We start from the raw sequence: 17,642 nt of genomic DNA, 5'->3' as shown, positions 1-17,642 counted from the left end.
TGCTTCTTTGAACTATTTGGTTTATGCCATGGTGTTCTTAAAATCATCTGGGAAAAGGTTAATAGGAAGATTTACATTTGGAAGATCAGGATAATTATCAGATATATCTGAAGAAAACAATGCCCCCCTTCCCTCTATTGCTTCACCCGTGCGTCACTAGGAGAAACAGCAGTGTTGGGGGTAGGCAGGGGCTGCTGTTTGTGACCACTATACCACAGAAAAGGAGTGGGAGAGAAAATATTCATGTGATGGACCAAGTAGTTTCAGCCCCTGCCTTGAGCTGCCTTTTCTAAGAGCCAGCTTTCCCCCTTGGGTCCTTGGGAGATGCTTAATTTTAATTGACTCAGAGGAGTTCTACTTTGTGTTTTGAAAACCACACATACTCCCCACCTCCTCATTCCCAACAGATATGCACAAACAAATCCAAGGGACTCAACAGCCTTAAAGCAGGATCGTATGCTGGTACCAGAGGCTAGATTTGTGATAGGTTGTGTATTTCCAGCAGGCCCTTTAGAAATTAGGTGAACCAGACCCACACAGAATGGAATTGTGCTGCACACTTTGCCCTGTGAGTAACCCCAGCGGGGATGTTCCTCTAAATTGGATATTTTCCCCTTTCATTAATGGTTTCCAAACAATTCGAAGTGGTCACACTTGTGGAGAAGACAGAGTATGCTGTGGTAGAATTCATTGCTCTGAAATGTTCCTGCTTTTGCCAGGGGATAAGATGCTCAGTGTTTCTCAACAGTACTTCCCTGTCACTGGATTCCATTTGTCATTTGCTGCCTTCCACGTCTTTGTGTTTCACAGCCCATGGAATCTTGGCTTCAGAGAAATAAATGGACCCAAGAGAGAGTTATATTTTAAGAAACAGAATGATGATCACTCACATTTTAAATTAGTAATAAAATCTGAAAGTAATTGGCCAGATACACCCTGCAGGGAGTGTGTAACCCTGTCCTCTGGCCAGTGTGAGTCTGGCATTTCTATGGCAAAGAGGAGGCCACCCTCATACAGCCAAGGAGGAACCCACTAAGGACCCTGTGGCCAAGAGATTGAACACTGGAAAGTTCTGTGAGCAGAGAGGGCAGATGAACTATGAAGTTAGAAGGAAAACTGGAAAGTTGTTTGTAGATTATACTAACTGTGGGACATCAGAGAGCATCTCTTTCCTGTCTTAAAAAAAGTCCCTTTTTTAATAAAATAAGTTTTATATTTTCTTTTTTATTAATATAAAGAACAAATTCATGTATTTCATAGGTACAGTTCCAAGAAGACAACCACACTTCTTTCCCTTCCTTTTCTTGATCAGTTTTTGCAAAGACATATTTTTTTTTGGACAGGCAGAGTGGACAGTGAGAGAGAGAGAAACAGAGAGAAAGGTCTTCCTTTTGCCGTTGGTTCACCCTCCAATGGCCGCTGTGGCCGGTGCACTGCGGCCAGCGCATCGCGCTGATCCGAAGCCAGGAGCCAGGTGCTTCTCCTGGTCTTCCATGCGGGTGCAGGGCCCAAGAACTAGGGCCATCCTCCACTGCACTCCCGGGCCATAGCAGAGAGCTGGCCTGGAAGAGGGGCAACTGGGACAGAATCTGGCGCCCTGACCAGGACTAGAACCCAGTGTTCTGGCGCTGCAGGCAGAGGATTAGCCTACTGAGCCGTGGTGCCGGCCACAAAGACATAATTTTAATCTACTCTGTGTTCACAGGCTTAATTCACCACAATCCATAATATTCAGCAAGTGAAATGTCGAAAAGACCACAGTTCTTCAGTAGTATAAACAAGGGTTAAAAAAGACAACCATATCACAAAATGTTCATTTCATTCCTACACATTTTTTTGTAAAAAAATGCCCTTTGAACTCTGTACTTCTCCAGCTATTGCTTTCCCTCCGTCTTGCCTTTTACAGCCAAGATTTTAAGAATGCATCATCCTGTCCCACTGCTTCACCTTGCGTTTACTTTCTGATCTACTTCTGTTCTGCGTCTAGCTCTTTCCCTTCACAAATTGCTCTCATTGAGGTTATTGATGCTTCCCTCATCGATAAAAGCAAACATAATGGAAGCATTTCAGCTTTATTTAACCTCTTTCCATCTTTTGAGACACTTTTTGTTACACTGCTTACCCTCTTTTTAATCTTTCTCTGGTTGTTCCTTCTCAGCCTAGGAAGTCTTGCTACTTCATTCCACATGGATCCTTTCACAGTCTCCTCTTCCTGTTTTGCCTACTCTCTCTAGGGGAACTCGAGCATTTTCCAGGCTCAAACATCATGTACATGTCAACAGTTTCTTAAATTTGTATTATTAGCTTGGTTTTCTTTCCTGGGCTGTGGACTCTCTACATCTTGTGTTCTCCTGAATGTTTCTTTTTATGAAGAATGTCCCAAAGCTAGCTCAGATTCAACACGCCCCACCACTCAAGCTTGTTTCTCCTCCTTTCTTACTTTGTTTTGGTAAATAACATCTTGTTACCCTGAGAGTCATCCAAGCCTGCAAGCTTGGTATCTCCTTTGTTAGATCTCCTGCTTCCAATATTTTCCCTCTGTGATCTCTTCATACAGTTGCAAGATTTGACTTTAAAGAGTTGTAGAGATCATACCAATCCTCTTGCTTACAAGTTTCCAATGGCTTTCTGTCCCAAGTAGGGTAAACTCCAAACTTCTTAGGGCATACAGAACCCTGCCCATTCAGGCCCTATCTCCCCTTCAACCCTATCTTTTACCACTCACCTCTTTGTTCATTCTGCTCTAAGGACTTTGGCCTTCTTTCCATCCCTCACCCTTCTCAGAGTCTTGCTGATTTGCTGACTGGAATATTTCAGTCAGATCTTTGCATTTCTGCCTCCACTTTCTGTGGCTGTCCTGAATGTCATCTTTGCAGATAGGTCTCTGCTGATCATCCTGGTGAAATCAGCATCTCCTTGCCTACTCCCACTCTGATTGCTGTTTTGTATTATACACTGGAATTTTCACTATCTGATATTATCTTGTTTGTTTATGTTTTCATTGTTTGTCACTCATTCTACAATGTAAGCTCTATGGGAGCAGAGACTTTACTTTGTTTATCACTGTATCTCTGTTATTTTGAAGACTGCTTGGCATGTAGGTAGTAGGTAACCAGTAACTATATTTTAAAAGCAAAAAAAAAAACCCTAAAAAAGAAAAGTATCTTTAGATCTATACTCTTAACCAGACTGCTTCTAGTTCCCTAAACCACAGAACAGTTGTACAATATGCTGCTTCTGCATCTAATGCTCTCCTCTTTTTCTTCTCAGTTCCTTCTTACATGACTCTTCTGGATTCTGTTGCCTCCAGGAAGAGGTCTCTGATCTTAAAAATGTAAGGTTTAACATTTCTAGTAGACTCCGTAGCACATATGCAGTTATCATGCAATTTTTGGTTAATGTTAATCTGTCTCTGCTCTAATTTCTGGCAAAGATGATATTTAATTTGTACCCAAGCCTGGTGGGAATTTATAAAAATGCATTCTAGAAACTTCTATTTAAATAATTCTTTTGTTGAATTATTTGATGTTATAGACTCCTTTGATAATGTTAAATAAGTTCTTTTAGTTGTCAAGTTTAGTTTTTAGATATTGGAGGTTTTTAAAAACAGGAGTACATACTAACTTATTTATAGAAAAGGATCATCCCCTTGCTAAAATTTTTTATAATAATAACAGCATTAAATATATTTATAAATTACTTTAATGTATTTCATATATAAGCATATATGATTTTTGTACATCTCTGATGCAGATTGTTTTATTTGTTAAGTAACTCTTCAAGATATAGATATTATCCTCATTTTACATAGATAGAAACTAAGACTTGAATGCAGTAATCTGTTCAAGTTCATACAACTGGTTAAAAAAAGCTGAGATTTGAATCCAGGTCTCTGATTTCTAAGCCCAGACTCTTTCTGCTACACCATGCTGCCCCCTATAGGATAAGCCCACAAATCAGAACTATTTATTAAAAATACTATTATGAAAATTACAAAACTGGAACTCTAGTAAGCTATAGAATAAAGAAAAATGCTTTGAATGACCATAATTTTAATTGACTAGAAAAATGGCACTAGTTTCACCATGTCATGGGAAAGAATATTATATAGTATTGCTTTGGGTTCATCTACTTCTTCTTTGCTTAAAACTATAAAGGTAGAAGTTTCTGTGAACCCAGTCATGGTTTTGCTGTTTTTATTTGCCATGTCAACTCAGTGTTAGTTTCTAAAAGGGGAGGTGCCTTGCTAGGCCTCTCTTCCAGCTTGTAAGTTTTTCATATTCGATCATGATGCTAAGCTACTTATTTGGCCTCAGTTTCAGTAGTCTAGTTTCACCAAGGGTTCTCTCTTTCCTGTCTTCTACCTCAGAATATTAGAAGTTGCCCTGGAGCTCTTACCCAGGTTGGGACCTGTTTCCTGCCTCATTCTTGTCAGCACCTCTTTACTAGAGGTTGGTCCTGATCTCCATCCTCATATGATTTTAGTTAGATTTCCCTGGCTGACTTGGTCTTTCCCTGGCATCCAGCAGTCCCCACTCTACATGTCTAAAGCCTCATCTTTGCTGTGTGTCCTTTTGTATCTTGGAGGGATGGTCTAGAACTGGACTGGAATCTATATGGAGTTGATCTCAGGTTTCCTATCCCTCCACTAATTTCCTCTCTCTCCATTTTTCTAGTTTGTCCCCTCAATGCTTTTAGACTCTTACCACTGAATGGTATTTCCTGTTACTTGATGGAACTAATAGCTTAGCACAAAGAACCTCACCTGTGAGGAGAGGATGAAAATGCTGGTTAGGGAGGCATTGAACTGTAGATCTTACTGCTTACCACTCATTGCCTTTCTTCTGTGCATCTCTGGGGATGGTGATGGTGATGGAAGACAGTCTATATGTGATGATGTAGAATTGATCTTTTTTAGGTTCTGCTCATTTGAGAGGTCTATCAGCTTAGTGATGGGCAGGCCAGAAACTGGCTGTTTGTATCTTGCATACTGCAGAGCATCCATGATCCATCTCATTTCACGCCACACTTCATCTATTTGCTTTGGAATAAAAGAGTAAAGACATCAAGTTATTAAACTACTATTAAAACTTAGTAAGACTTCCAGAGAGTCCATTATGATCCATGTTCTACAGTATTGGTTTTGAGCAAGAGTAAAATGTTTTAAACATAGTTTTTGCTAAGCCAGAAAATATCTTTTCTTTGTCATTGCTAATAGTTTGCAATTTTTACCTGAGAGACTGTGTCATTCATTTAATGCAAACAGTAGAAGGCCAGGATTCTAGCTGGATACATCACTTATTATCTCTGTAATAACCTTTAGCCTGTCACTTGCCCTTTCTTAGCCTTAGTTCCCTTACTATTAAAATGTGACAAAACATTTTTCCTTTTATATCACACAGGGTTGCTGTGATGATTGGGTGAAGTTACACATGTATAGCTACTTTTAATGCTGCGAGATTTAGATTAAGGCGCAGATTTATGTGATGTGGGCACAGGTCAAGAATGGCCCTTGGCCACCAGAAGCTGGACAAAACGGAGAATGGATTCTCCCCTAGAGCCTTGAGAGGGAGTATGGCCCTGCCAACACCTGAATGTGATACTTCTGGTCTCCAGAACTGTTAGAAAATACATTTCTGTTGTTTTAAGCCACTTAAGTTTGTTCTAATTCATTACAGTAGCCATCAAAAATGAACTCAATTATAATAACCCTTCTGTTCTTTTTGGATAAGATTGTTTCAGCGTATTCTGGGATGGACAGAGATTTCATGTATAAATCATTTAAGATTTGTGTTGAAACAATGTTTGCTTCTTTTTCTCTGGTGAGGTAAAGAGGTTTTAAGAAAAATGAAGTAACCATAGGTACAGGGAAGCCTGTAGTTTGAGTTTAATGGGACTTAGCTAAATAGATCCAAAAAAGAAGTACAATTTTCACCCATTTTACTGTATACTATTGATCTAAAAGCAACTGACAACATAATCCCCCCTGATTTTAAGGTCCAACTTCAGCTTCTAAAGACGTGCTGACACATTTTTAAAAAGACCACAAACTCCATAGTTTTGTTGATTAAAAGTTCTGCATCCATTTCTCACTTTGTCCTTTAAAAAATTCAGTTTTCATCTCATAAATTACACCCCTTTCTCTGTACTCAGGCAAGACAATATTTTTATTAAAATGTAAAGGTGATTGGCTCTCTCACTGCACAGCTACAAGGTGCTTGAGGGAATGATAAATTGGCTTGATTCAATGAGCTGTGTTTCTAGTAACAGCTTAGGAGCATTTGAAGCATTACAGTATATAAATTATAGCCTAATTGCCCTTTAGGCTTTAGCAGCTCAAATATGCCAAGCTCCAGGTCTCCACGCTTTGACATTTCTTTCCTTTCTCTTTCTTATTTTTTTTTTTTTTACACTCACTTTGACATTTCTGCTGTGTGTGCTGTCTATAAAGCCTGTGTACCTTATCTGTGATTTTCTACACCTCCCATGGTCCAGCCCTCCCCCTTTCTGGCTGTACTCCTTGGCTTCTTTTCCTCACTGTATTTACATAGACTCCCTTGCTCTTTACAATGTTTGGTTTGTGTAGTGACTTCAACACTGTCTTAGATCTGGATTCATACAAATGCTCTTGCGACTGGCGCTCGCCTCTGCAGGTTATGGTGTGTGGTGGGCTGAGCTGTGAACACCAATGGGTGAGTGGCTGCAGCTGGTTTTCATTTTGAGAGAGAGAGGGAGAAAGGGAGAGAGAGGGAGGGAGGGAGAGAGAGGGAGGGAGGGAGGGAGGGAGGGAGAGGGAGAAGAGGGTCAGTCAACATAGATAAGGGGATGGGGGCAGGCGGGGAGTGGGGAAGATGACTTAGAATTATTGGCGTTCAGTGAAGTCATTCATGTTGGGTAGCCCAAGGTGGTCCACTGAAGTCTGTGGGTGCTGTGAGATGGTCTGGTTTTACCCTGGCCAAGAAATTATTTTTTGAACCTCCTGGGAATTGGCTTTTATCCAACTCTGTGTGTTCCTGGCCAACTAAGAGGGAAGAGGAGCTCTCAAATTACCTGCTATGGGAGCCTAGATCAGGAGAGAACTTTGAGGAATTCCTGGCCTGCCTTTATCCAGTCCACTAAATGGTGTGATGAATATGAAGAGAAAAAGGCAGTAGAGTACTAGGCTAGGTGAAAAAAGAAAGGAGCCAGGATAGCAGTCAGTGAATGACAGTGAAGCCAAGAACTCTAGGAGGTATTTGAGTTGACAGACTATCATTGTTGGGTGAACATACTGAATTCAGGGTAGCTTAAGTGAAATGAGACAGAAACACAAGCTAAGGCATGATTAGAGAAGAATTTCTCTAAAAATATTTCTGGTTGGTAAGCTATAAAATGTTAGCGCCCTATTAGGCCTTTATAAGTCATCTAGTCCAGTCATTTCATTATGCATATTAGGCAGTTGAGACCCCTGAAGAGTTTATCAGTAGAAGATTCAGGACTCAAAATGTGTGCTCCTTGACTTCTGGTCCATTGTTATCCTTTCTCACTGTCTTCCTCACTATTGGATTCAGAAGATAAGCCAGCCTTCCACACTGTTCTTGGGCCCCTGCCTTCTTTTCCCACTCTTTCCCCACCATCTGTGTTCGATTTTTACTGGAAGCGAAATGACATAAATGTTTTGAATTTTTAACTAGTACACTCTTAAGACAGCGAGCAACTTTTCAAAGGTTATTTCTTTAGTCTGAGAGGTTACCCAGGATAACACATTTACAGAATTAGTGAAGTAGGAAAACCCTAAAAATCTGTCAGCTCATCACTTGAGAAGGGTCATTATAGTATCTTCTTCCTGCATACGTAAAAAACCTCAAGTATTGCATATTCATATCTCAAAGGATTTTTATTCTTATCAATGAATGAATGAATTTATTACATGTTATGATGTACAGCCACTTTGCTGAGTGTTATACATGCATTATCTCATTTCAATCTTTGAGTAACAGTCTGAAGTAGTACTATTACTGTTATTCCCATTTTACACGAGGAAAGATCGGGACTTAGATTTAGTTGCCCAGAGTTCAGGGCATTTCCTCATCTTAATCATCATTACTTTTCATCTAGATCAGAGGTGGGGAATGTCTGACCAGTGAAATCATTTGGTCTGGCTGCGACAAGGCAACCACAAGTGGGACCTGAAATTCAATAAGTCTATATAGCAGGCTAATTTTTAAGTTGATAACTTTTTGTGGCCTGCGAATGTTATAAATATCCAAATAGCCCTTGGCAGAAAAAAGGTTCCCCATCCCCAGTCTAGATGATTGTAATTTACCTGGTTTTCCTATTTTTAGAATTCTCCTTAAATCTAGGAAAGATATGTAAATTGGTGAGCCTGTCTTACCAGAATGAAGGCTTTCAATAAGCAACCATTGTGGCTGTATCAGTACATACAAAAAAAAATCCCTTCTGCCTGAATCTGTCCTAAACAAAGCTATAATGGGCTATAACCCAGTTTCTCTAAAATGTCAGCTAGCTCCTTCTTACCTATAGAATAGAGTACACATTTCTTAGTTTGGCTTTTAACATAGCCCTTGTGATCTGATCGCATTGCCATCTTTCATTCTTGCCTAATTTCTGACTGCTGTTCATCACTCAGTTTATGCTTCATTAACCCTTGACTACTAATTCTCCAAATACTATTTTTTCTGCTTGCTTTGCCTTGTATGTTTATACTTTCTCCATAAATAGTCTACATTCTATTTCTCTTAACTATTATCATATCTATCCTTTTAGACCCAGTTTACCTATCAGTTATAGCCCCTCTATCAACTTTTCTTATAACTGAAAGTAAATTTTTAGATCTTTGTTTAGGCACAGAATTTTTTTTTTTTATATTTCTCTTTTGGTACTTCACACATTTTACAAATAGTATTTACATACATTTCTTGTCTACCCTATTGGATTTTAAACTCCTTAGGTTCAGAGACAATTTTAATTCAACTTTGCATTTCTCATGCAGTGCCTGATGTCTGGATGTTTAACAAATGTTTATGAAATTAAATTGAGAGTTCCTCAAAAAGTTCACGGAAAGCGCTTATTATGAGGCCGGCGCCGCGGCTCACTAGGCTAATCCTCCGCCTTGCGGCGCCGGCACACCGGGTTCTAGTCCCGGTCGGGGCGCCGGATTCTGTCCCGGTTGTCCCTCTTCCAGGCCAGCTCTCTGCTGTGGCCAGGGAGTGCAGTGGAGGATGGCCCAAGTGCTTGGGCCCTGCACCCGCATGGGCGAGCAGGATAAGCACGTGGTTCCTGCCATCGGATCAGCGCGGTGCGCCGGCCGCAGTGCGCCAGCCGCGGCGGCCATTGGAGGGTGAACCGACAGCAAAGGAAGACCTTTCTCTCTGTCTCTCTCACTGTCCAAAAAAAAAAAAAAAAAAAAAATTGCTTATTATGAAAAAACTATACATGACTTTCAGAATACTTCTGCACTCAAGTAAGCTTATATTTTGATTTCATTTTCCATAAACTTTTGGAAATACCCTCATCTATTATAGTGATATTTATCATGAGGCTGTTACTATTTTTTTTTATTTGAAAGGCAGAGTTAACGAGGGAGAGACAGAGAAAGACTGAGATCTTGCATCTGCTGATTTATTCTCCAAATGGCTGGGGTTGGGCCAGGCTAAAGCCAGGAGCCTGGAACTCCATCTCGGTCTTCTACATGGGTGGCAGTGGCTCAAGCACTTTGGCCATCTTCTGCTGCCTTCCCAGATGAGTTAGCAGAGAGCTGGCTCAGAAGTGGAGCAGCCAGGACTTGAACAGGCACTCCTGGGGTGTTGGTGTCACAGGCGGTGGCTTATCCATTGTACTACAGTGGCGGTCTCGAGGATATTACTATTATACTAATTTTGTGCATTGGGTAACTGACAGAGTGTTAAGCTCTGACCAAGGGAATTTAGAGGTAATTTCAGGCCAGATCCAAATTAGACCCTGAGATGACACTACCAGGCCTTTCCATGGACAGGGAACACATTTTCTGACCTCATTTAGCCACATGTTAACATGTCAACTGTTGCCAGACAAAAGTCCCAAACTGTAGGATTCTTAGAGCTAACTGGATTTGTGTTAATGTACACTGGTGAGTTATTTTCTTCCTTCTCTCCTTCTCTCTCCTCCTATTCCCTCCCCTTCTTACCCCTCCCCCCCTCCCCTCTCTCCTCTGTCTCCCTCTCTCCCCTTGCCCCACCTCAAATATTAAGCTAATTAATAGTTTTTCTTTCTGTTGGAGTTATCAGGGGGCTACCAGGTAAGAATATTCTACTTCTTCTTCAGGTAAAAGTAATATTCTATTACTTCTGGGGATGGGTTTTCTCTTTAAAATGGAAAGCCACTGCTACCTATGGTGGTGACTGATAAAGCTCTTAGTAATCTTGTGATTTTATCTGTAGTTTTCTCTTAAGCCTTTGTTTGTAAACACACATCTTCTTGAGCTCCACATTTAACTAAATCACCAGGTAGCTTGTATGCTGAGTTCTTTGAGCCAGCCAGACTGCTTTTCTTTCCCATGGTTGATGTTCACCCCTCCCACCCTGCCTCTCCTTCTCCCTTCCACCTCAGCAGAGACAAACGATTACCTGAATGAAGTCTAAGACTTGCTGGTGTTTTTGTTTGGCAGCGGCAACCTCGCTGTCTGAGATCGCCTCCCTTAGGGACTGTTGAGTATTCAGAGAATCCAGCTCAACAACAGCAGAAAGGCGGCAATACAGACCAATAAATTTCTCCCTGTAGCTGCAAAAATGAACTGGAAAATGGACAAGCAAAATAAAACATGTTAAGATCTGGTATCAAAATAGAGAAATTCGTACCTCAGAGAAAACCAGTTGAATGAAAACATGATTTATTAATCCTATCAGTGGAAAATATTAAGCTATAAATAAATTATAAATGTGTTCTTAAGGGGCCAGTTGTCTGGCTTGAGTCAGACAGTATTCCTTTTAAGGTTTACCAACTCCTGGTAATGTATGGGGAAGTGGGGTTGGCTCAAGTTGTAGTTTATGTGGACTTTTCCCTGAAATTAGGACTTTTTAAAAAAATTTTTTCCATATACAGTCACGTACCACATAATGACATTTTGGTTAATTATGGGCCACATATACAAAGGTGAGCCCATCACAGTATATTGCCTAGTGACATCGTAGCTGTCTTAGTTTGTATAAGTATACTCTGATTATACAAGGATATAATTGCCTAAGGACCTATTTTTCATAATGTGTTCCCATTGTTAAGTGACGTATGCTGTATATACTAGTATGTGAGTATAAGACTGGGAAGATAAGCTTAACACTTTAGGTAAACAAGAAGCCCAGTAAAATTTGAAACCTAGTTTGATTTTTGTGTCTGATTTCTAGCAAGTATCTTGTTTGCTCCTTTCCAGTTTAGAAGCCGAGTATAAAGAAGACATGATTTTCTCAAGGTGTCTTGTCTATCTGGAAAACTTCCTTAAGAGCCTATAGGATGGGCTTTGATTCTCCTGTCTGTCCTCTTCCGAGCTCCTTTGGAAGGGTGGTGGGAGCGGAAGACTAAACAGGACATTTTCATCTTTAGCAGACATGGCTTTCCCCTCTCAAACGAAACTGGCACAGAGGCTGCAGCAAATAGTCTAACTTCATCTCCATCATTTGCCTTTCCCAGGAGGGGCACAGCAGTGTAGGACTGGACCTGTTGCAAGCATCCTGAGGCATTCAGATTTCTATCCTCTGACCTGTGCTGATCACGGACCATAATAACTTAAGATGCCAGTGGGATGAAGAGGACATCCTGACTCAGGCTATGTATTCCAGTGTTTTCCAGGACATTATTGAACTTGGAGACTCACTTTCTGGCAACCTTACTCTGTGTACCTCTGACCAACCCAGTATGTTCCATGCTTTGGAAATAGGGCCTTTATAACTCAGCAAGACTATTGGAACATTTTTATTCTGGCTTCTTGAGTGCGGAATCCTAGGGAAAACATATAATGACTGTCATTGCATCTCTTTACTATTGCTTCCTGAGACTCAGAGATGGCCATTTAGGGAGGCTAAAACCATAGTCCCCCAAAGTGGGGCATCTTTACCCCTTAGTGAGGAAGCCCTGCTTCTCTGTATATTCAGAGATTTCTGGCACCTTACTAATCCTATCTCACTACTGCCTGCTTCCTTGCTTGATTTTCCTCTTGGGCTCAATCTTATGTGAGTGTAAGGGTAATTTGCTCTGTTTGTCTTCCCTCATGTGGGCATGGAAGAAAAGAATGGGATGAGGACTTGAATGGTTCATCCTTACTCCAACTGTGCCCCATTTGAAGGGAGTAATTCTCAATGCCAATAGTCTCAGTACCAGAGCTGTTTTTTTTTCACTCTGGTGTCAGATTCTTCCTTCCCAGTTTCTCTACTGGGTTTATCATGCCCCTGCCTGACACATAGAAGAACTAATATCATGTACCTGTTCATTAAGTGACAAACCATTGAACATTTCCCAAAAGATCTAGTTCTCATATTGTTTCCTTGCTTAAAAACCTCTACAGAGCTCATTCTTGGCTTAATAAAATCCAAATATCTTCTCCCCACATGAAAAGCTCCTTGCAATCTAGGATTTGAATATGTCTTTAATCATATCCTCCATCATGAGACCACCCTCCATTCTAAACTTTGGTCAGCTGAACTTAGTACAAGTTTGTTGTTGTTGTTGTTGTTTGCAATTCCATGTTTTTAAACATGCTCTTTCCTGTGCTTCAGATTTGCTTCTCTATCAATATCTTGAAGTCAACTTCTGATACCTGAAGGTTCAGTGTCAATATCTTAGTGAAGTCTCCACTGATATAATTTCCCTTCTGGGAAGTTCTGGTTTCTTTTTTGTGCTGCTAGAGCAATTACTGCAAATGTGTTGTGACACGCATGCTGTGCCATTTTAATTGTGTGTTTGCTTGACTGCCTTGGAATTAGACTATGATTTCCTTGAGGGAAGGAACCAGTCTCCTATAAATTTCTATTTCCTCAAGACCTGGAACATTGTAGCTTCTCAACTAATGCTTGTTGATGGACTCACTAAGTAAATAAATGCTGGAGCTGATCTGAAGAAGGGCAGACCCTACCCCAAAGGTCCCTTTTTCCTTCTATTCTCACATCTCTCACTGCCTGCTGGAGTTTCCGGTTGTGAAAGGTACATTTCAGGTCTATAATATTTACTGGCATTGGCACAGGAAGGAGCCATGATTAGTTTGTAGCTTACTCTTGACCCTTGTAGCTCCCTGAATGTGTCTTTATGCCTTTCAAGGAGGGGATTATAATCCTGTTAGCACTTGACAGATGTCCTCTCTTGGCTGGAGAGAGAAGTGAGAGAGGCGTCTCACATCCTGCTTTTCCAAACCAAGTTGAAGAAAAAATCAGCCTTTTTTTTTTTTTCCTGTTTCTAAAATATGACTGGGAAGATACGGAGAGGCACTGAATAATTTCTTTAAGAGAAATACTATCGGTCCCATCTGAATTGTGAAAAGCCAGGGTATTCACAGCTTTCTCTTGTTATGTCTCTTTGCGGTGGTGGGAACCTTGAATCAGTGGGTGGTCTCACAGCGCTTGCACTGTCCGTGCCATGCACCACAAGCAAGTTATGAGAAGTTTCAACTCTAATGCTTCAGTTTCCCGCTCTAGTGGTTTTCATCCAGAGCCTTTAATGTCACTTTAACAAATGTTACTTTAACATAGTCTTTTGTGGTTTAGCAATGATACATTTGGTAGCCATCACTGAGGAGTGGAGGATAGACTGGAAGCTTCTAATTTTTTTTTTTATAATGTGAATCACATGCATTTTACAGACAAAATGGTATAAGGCTACAATAATGTCATTATCTGGACCACATGATTTGTTAGCAGTTCACAAGCTAAGGCTAATTTTCTATTTTTCCCTGTTTTTTTTTTTTTCTCTATAAGATAATGAAAGATTGACATGTGGTTGGCATCAACACTTGTGGAGTATGGTAGACAGGAAAATGCATGGGCTTAGATATCAGACAGTATGCTTACCTAGGATTAGGTAATACTATGTATGTGAAGTGTACCTCACAGCACAGGGCACATACCAAATACAAAATAAATGTTCCCACCCTTTCACCCCCCACTCTTGTACCCCTTCCACCCACCTCCCAAATAGCCTATTCAGGGTCTAGAAGAGAATATATCAGGGAGTAGAATATTCCCCTGATGGATATCCAGCTCAATAAGATCCTAATCAGCCTGGCCATATGGCTTCCTTTGGAAGTCTATTAACCAGTCTCTTAGGGTCAGTTTAGTGTGGTGATTTGCCAAGGTGTCCGAAGGAACCTGGGCACAAAGGTCCCCTCTTAGGAGTCTGGTAGTGAATGAGTTGATGGTTAGAATACAGGCATGTTATCCTAAATCATAAAAATTGGGCCTTAGGAATGAAGTCTGAGGCAATGCCATTTCTTGCAAGCCTGTGGCCTGGATTCCATTAGGCTCACTGCCTGGATATCCCACAGGCACCTCAAGACTCATCATTTGTCAAGCAGAACTCATCGTCTCACCCTTCCCCCAAACCTTTTCCTCCTTCCTGTTTCCTCTGTTGGTGGATGGCAGCCTCAGCCATCTCAGCACCCTGTGCAGACTCTCTGGCTCCTCCATCTTGTTTTTCAACCACATCAAATCAATCACAAAATCTCATTGATTTTAACTCCTAAATTCCTGTTGTCTCTGCTTTCTCCTCTGCAACACCGCTGTGGCTACCTTATTCAGGTTCTCATTGCTTATATGGAATAGTGAGACAGTCTCTTAATAGTGAACCCCCTCACTAGGCTAATCCTCCACCTTGCGGCACTGGCACCGGGTTCTAGTCCCGGTCGGGGCGCCAGATTCTGTCCCGGTTGCCCCTCTTCCAGGCCAGCTCTCTGCTGTGGCCAGGGAGTGCAGTGGAGGATGGCCCAAGTACTTGGTCCCTGCACCTCATGGGAGACCAGGATAAGTACCTGGCTCCTGCCATCGGATCAACGCGGTGCACCGGCTGCAGTGCGCTGGCCGTGGTGGCCATTGGAGGGTGAACCAACGGCAAAAAGGAAGACCTTTCTCTCTGTTTCTCTCTTTCACTGTCCACTCTGCCTGTCAAAAAAAAAAATAGCGTACCCCCACTTTTTTTTTCTGCTCTCCTTAAATGTGTCTTCCCAGGGCTGTTAAAATCCATACAACATCTCATCCCTTTTCTTCAAATCTTACCACAGCCCCTCATTACCTACATGAGAAAGTCTCCTAGCTTCCCAAGGATGACATAAATAACCCTTCATTATTGTGACGTTTTCAACTTTCTGCTTCACCCCCTGTTGCTCTTCCTCAGATGCCTTCAGCTTAGTGCATTACATGGAGCTTCTAAGAGTGTGCTTAATTAGGCTGTACTTCACTAGGTCTCTAAGACTTGGTTTGCGCTGTTTCACCTTTTCCTTTTTCTGTCCAGCCTTTCTTCCTGTGTTTTGACTGTCTGTCTTCCACGATCATGCTCAAGTATTATCTCTGGATGGATCAGGTGCCTGTGCTCTGAAATTCAGCAGTCTACCTCTTCCAGCAGTGCTTTCGTTGCATTAGGACTATTGGCATAGATGCCTCTATCACCTGCTCCATTCTGAGCCTCTGGGGGGCAGACTGACTGTATGTCCTGGCCTCAGCATAGCATTTGGCATCCAGTGAAAGCTTGGTAAATGTTTATTTAATGTAGGATGCAGGCAAACACCGAAGTATGAAATATGTATCAGGCCTCAAACTACTTTTTAAATTCTCAATTTTGTGTGGGTGGGGGTCTTTGTGGCCCAATTAGTATGACTTATGGCGCCAAGGCAATCAATAGTATCAGTTTTCCTCCTCATCAGCCTGCTGTCATTGGTGACTGCCCACTGGGTCAGGGCAGGGTGACCTCAGTGGGCTAGGCAAATCCTCAAGAAGCCACGTCACGGGAGTTTCTAACGACTCATGATGCTGCTTTCCCTTTTGTTCCTGGGAACAGTGTAAATAGTGACGCTTGTAGGCGTCTCGCCACATGTTTTACTGCTGCTGAGGGGTCCTGCCTGTCCTGTCCACCCAGAGTACAGTGGTTTGTTAGCCCTCAGGCTGTGGGGAAGGGCATTGGTCTTTAGTGAAGTTGTACCACTCTGCCTTGGATCTATCTGCCCGTCGAGACTTCATACCATCCTTCTATGGGACATACACACACCCACTCTCAGCCCTACAAGAAGTCTGATGTAATAGTACCCTAGTGCTTTGCCCCACTCTTTACTGCAAGACCCAGAGGGATAAGCTCCTTTATCATTTTGTCCTTGCTCGATCTGTTTAGTGCTGGAATAGGCACAGATGCAGGTTTCCATGGCTGGTCAGCAAGTTATTTATGATTCACTTAGGCTGCTGGCAGGAGCGTGGTCAGTGTGCCAAATCTCAGCTCCTTTCATGGAGACAGGGATGACTTACACAAGTTGAACTGAAATATAGTACAACCCTTTATTCTATTATAATTTACATATTCCCATAACTCACACCTTTTCAAGTTTCATTAGAATTCCCACGTTGTTATTAAAACGTTCTGAGTTCTAACTGAATTTCCAAAAACACTCCCTCCTTTCTCAGAACTGCTTTGTATATTGCTTGGTCTTTTATTATGGAACTACCTGTGGAGAATAGAAGTCCCTACTTAGAAAAAAATAATTTTTAGCATTTTTCTTAGAGGGGTTAAAGTCCACTAGTGAACTCTTAGAAGTTCTTATGTGAGGAATTATTAAATGCATAGAGGGTTTAGTTCTAATGAAGGAAGTAGCTATGATAATGCACATGTTGGGAGGCTCTGATTGCTTGGGGATAAGGCAGAATTTGTGATCATTCTTACTAAGATCCAGCAGTATTTTTCAAATTGTTGCCAGTGTTGCTGAAGTACAGTAAGAATTGTACCTGCAAGTATATTACTTTCCTGATACTGGCATCATTCCCCTCTTGCCCCTAAAAAATGGCTAATAGAATTGTGCCTTCCAATGGGGCCAAGCCCAGCCAAGTAGTCTTTTTCTGAAAACATATATGGTCCTCAGCAATCAGTTGTATCACCAGTGATATGGCAGGAAGGGAAGATCAGGAGGCCAAGAAAGAATTTCTTACTTTAGGAAAAAAAAATATTAGAGTCAGGAACTACTGAGGCTCAGCCTTTATCTATGATCTTTTCTTTTTTTAAAACTAGATGAAGGATAGTATCTAATGGTCATACACTGCTTTTAGCAATAAGAAGAGGTAAGGCAGGCTAAAGAGAAGCACAGTTCAAATATCCTGTTTTACTAATGTTAACCACATCTCCAGTTCTGCAAGTTCCTAAAATGGATTCATTTCTGTGTCCTAGGCAGTGTTGCTTAAAGTGTGGTCCATGGATTGGTGGCATCAATATCACCTGGGGATCTATTAAAAATACACATTTTCCAGCCCCTCTTGAACCTACCCACTCACCAGTCTCTAGGGTTGGCTTCAGGAATCTATTTTAACAAGCTGTCCAAGAGATTCTTAGACATGTTAGGGTTTGAGTAACACTATTGAAGGGCACCATATCCCAAAGTATGTGTTGTTGTTGTTTGTGGTGGTGGTGGTGTGTGTGTTTGTGTGTGTATGTGTATG

At 41.4% G+C, this 17,642-nt stretch overlaps 1 protein-coding gene across 3 annotated transcripts in view; it reads right to left on the bottom strand.

Moving 5' to 3' along the window:
• Positions 1-17,642, bottom strand: part of ANKFN1 (ankyrin repeat and fibronectin type III domain containing 1) — a 461,309-nt gene that overhangs the window by 11,980 nt on the left and 431,687 nt on the right. For all 3 annotated transcript variants that reach the window (XM_051825489.3, XM_089316998.1, XM_089316997.1), the window contains exons 18-19: positions 10,605-10,771; positions 4,828-5,041 (exon numbers count right to left, since the gene is read on the bottom strand). In XM_051825489.3, the coding sequence (XP_051681449.3) occupies positions 4,828-5,041; positions 10,605-10,771 (381 nt within the window). The remainder of the gene's footprint in view (positions 1-4,827; positions 5,042-10,604; positions 10,772-17,642) is intronic.

The sequence above is a fragment of the Oryctolagus cuniculus genome, chromosome 17, assembly GCF_051225735.1.
Source record: "Oryctolagus cuniculus isolate XC-2025 breed Fujian yellow rabbit chromosome 17, ASM5122573v1, whole genome shotgun sequence".
Taxonomy (NCBI): domain Eukaryota; kingdom Metazoa; phylum Chordata; class Mammalia; order Lagomorpha; family Leporidae; genus Oryctolagus; species Oryctolagus cuniculus.
The sequence above is the reverse complement of the archived record's forward strand: the minus strand, read 5'-3'. Positions and strand labels throughout refer to the sequence as shown.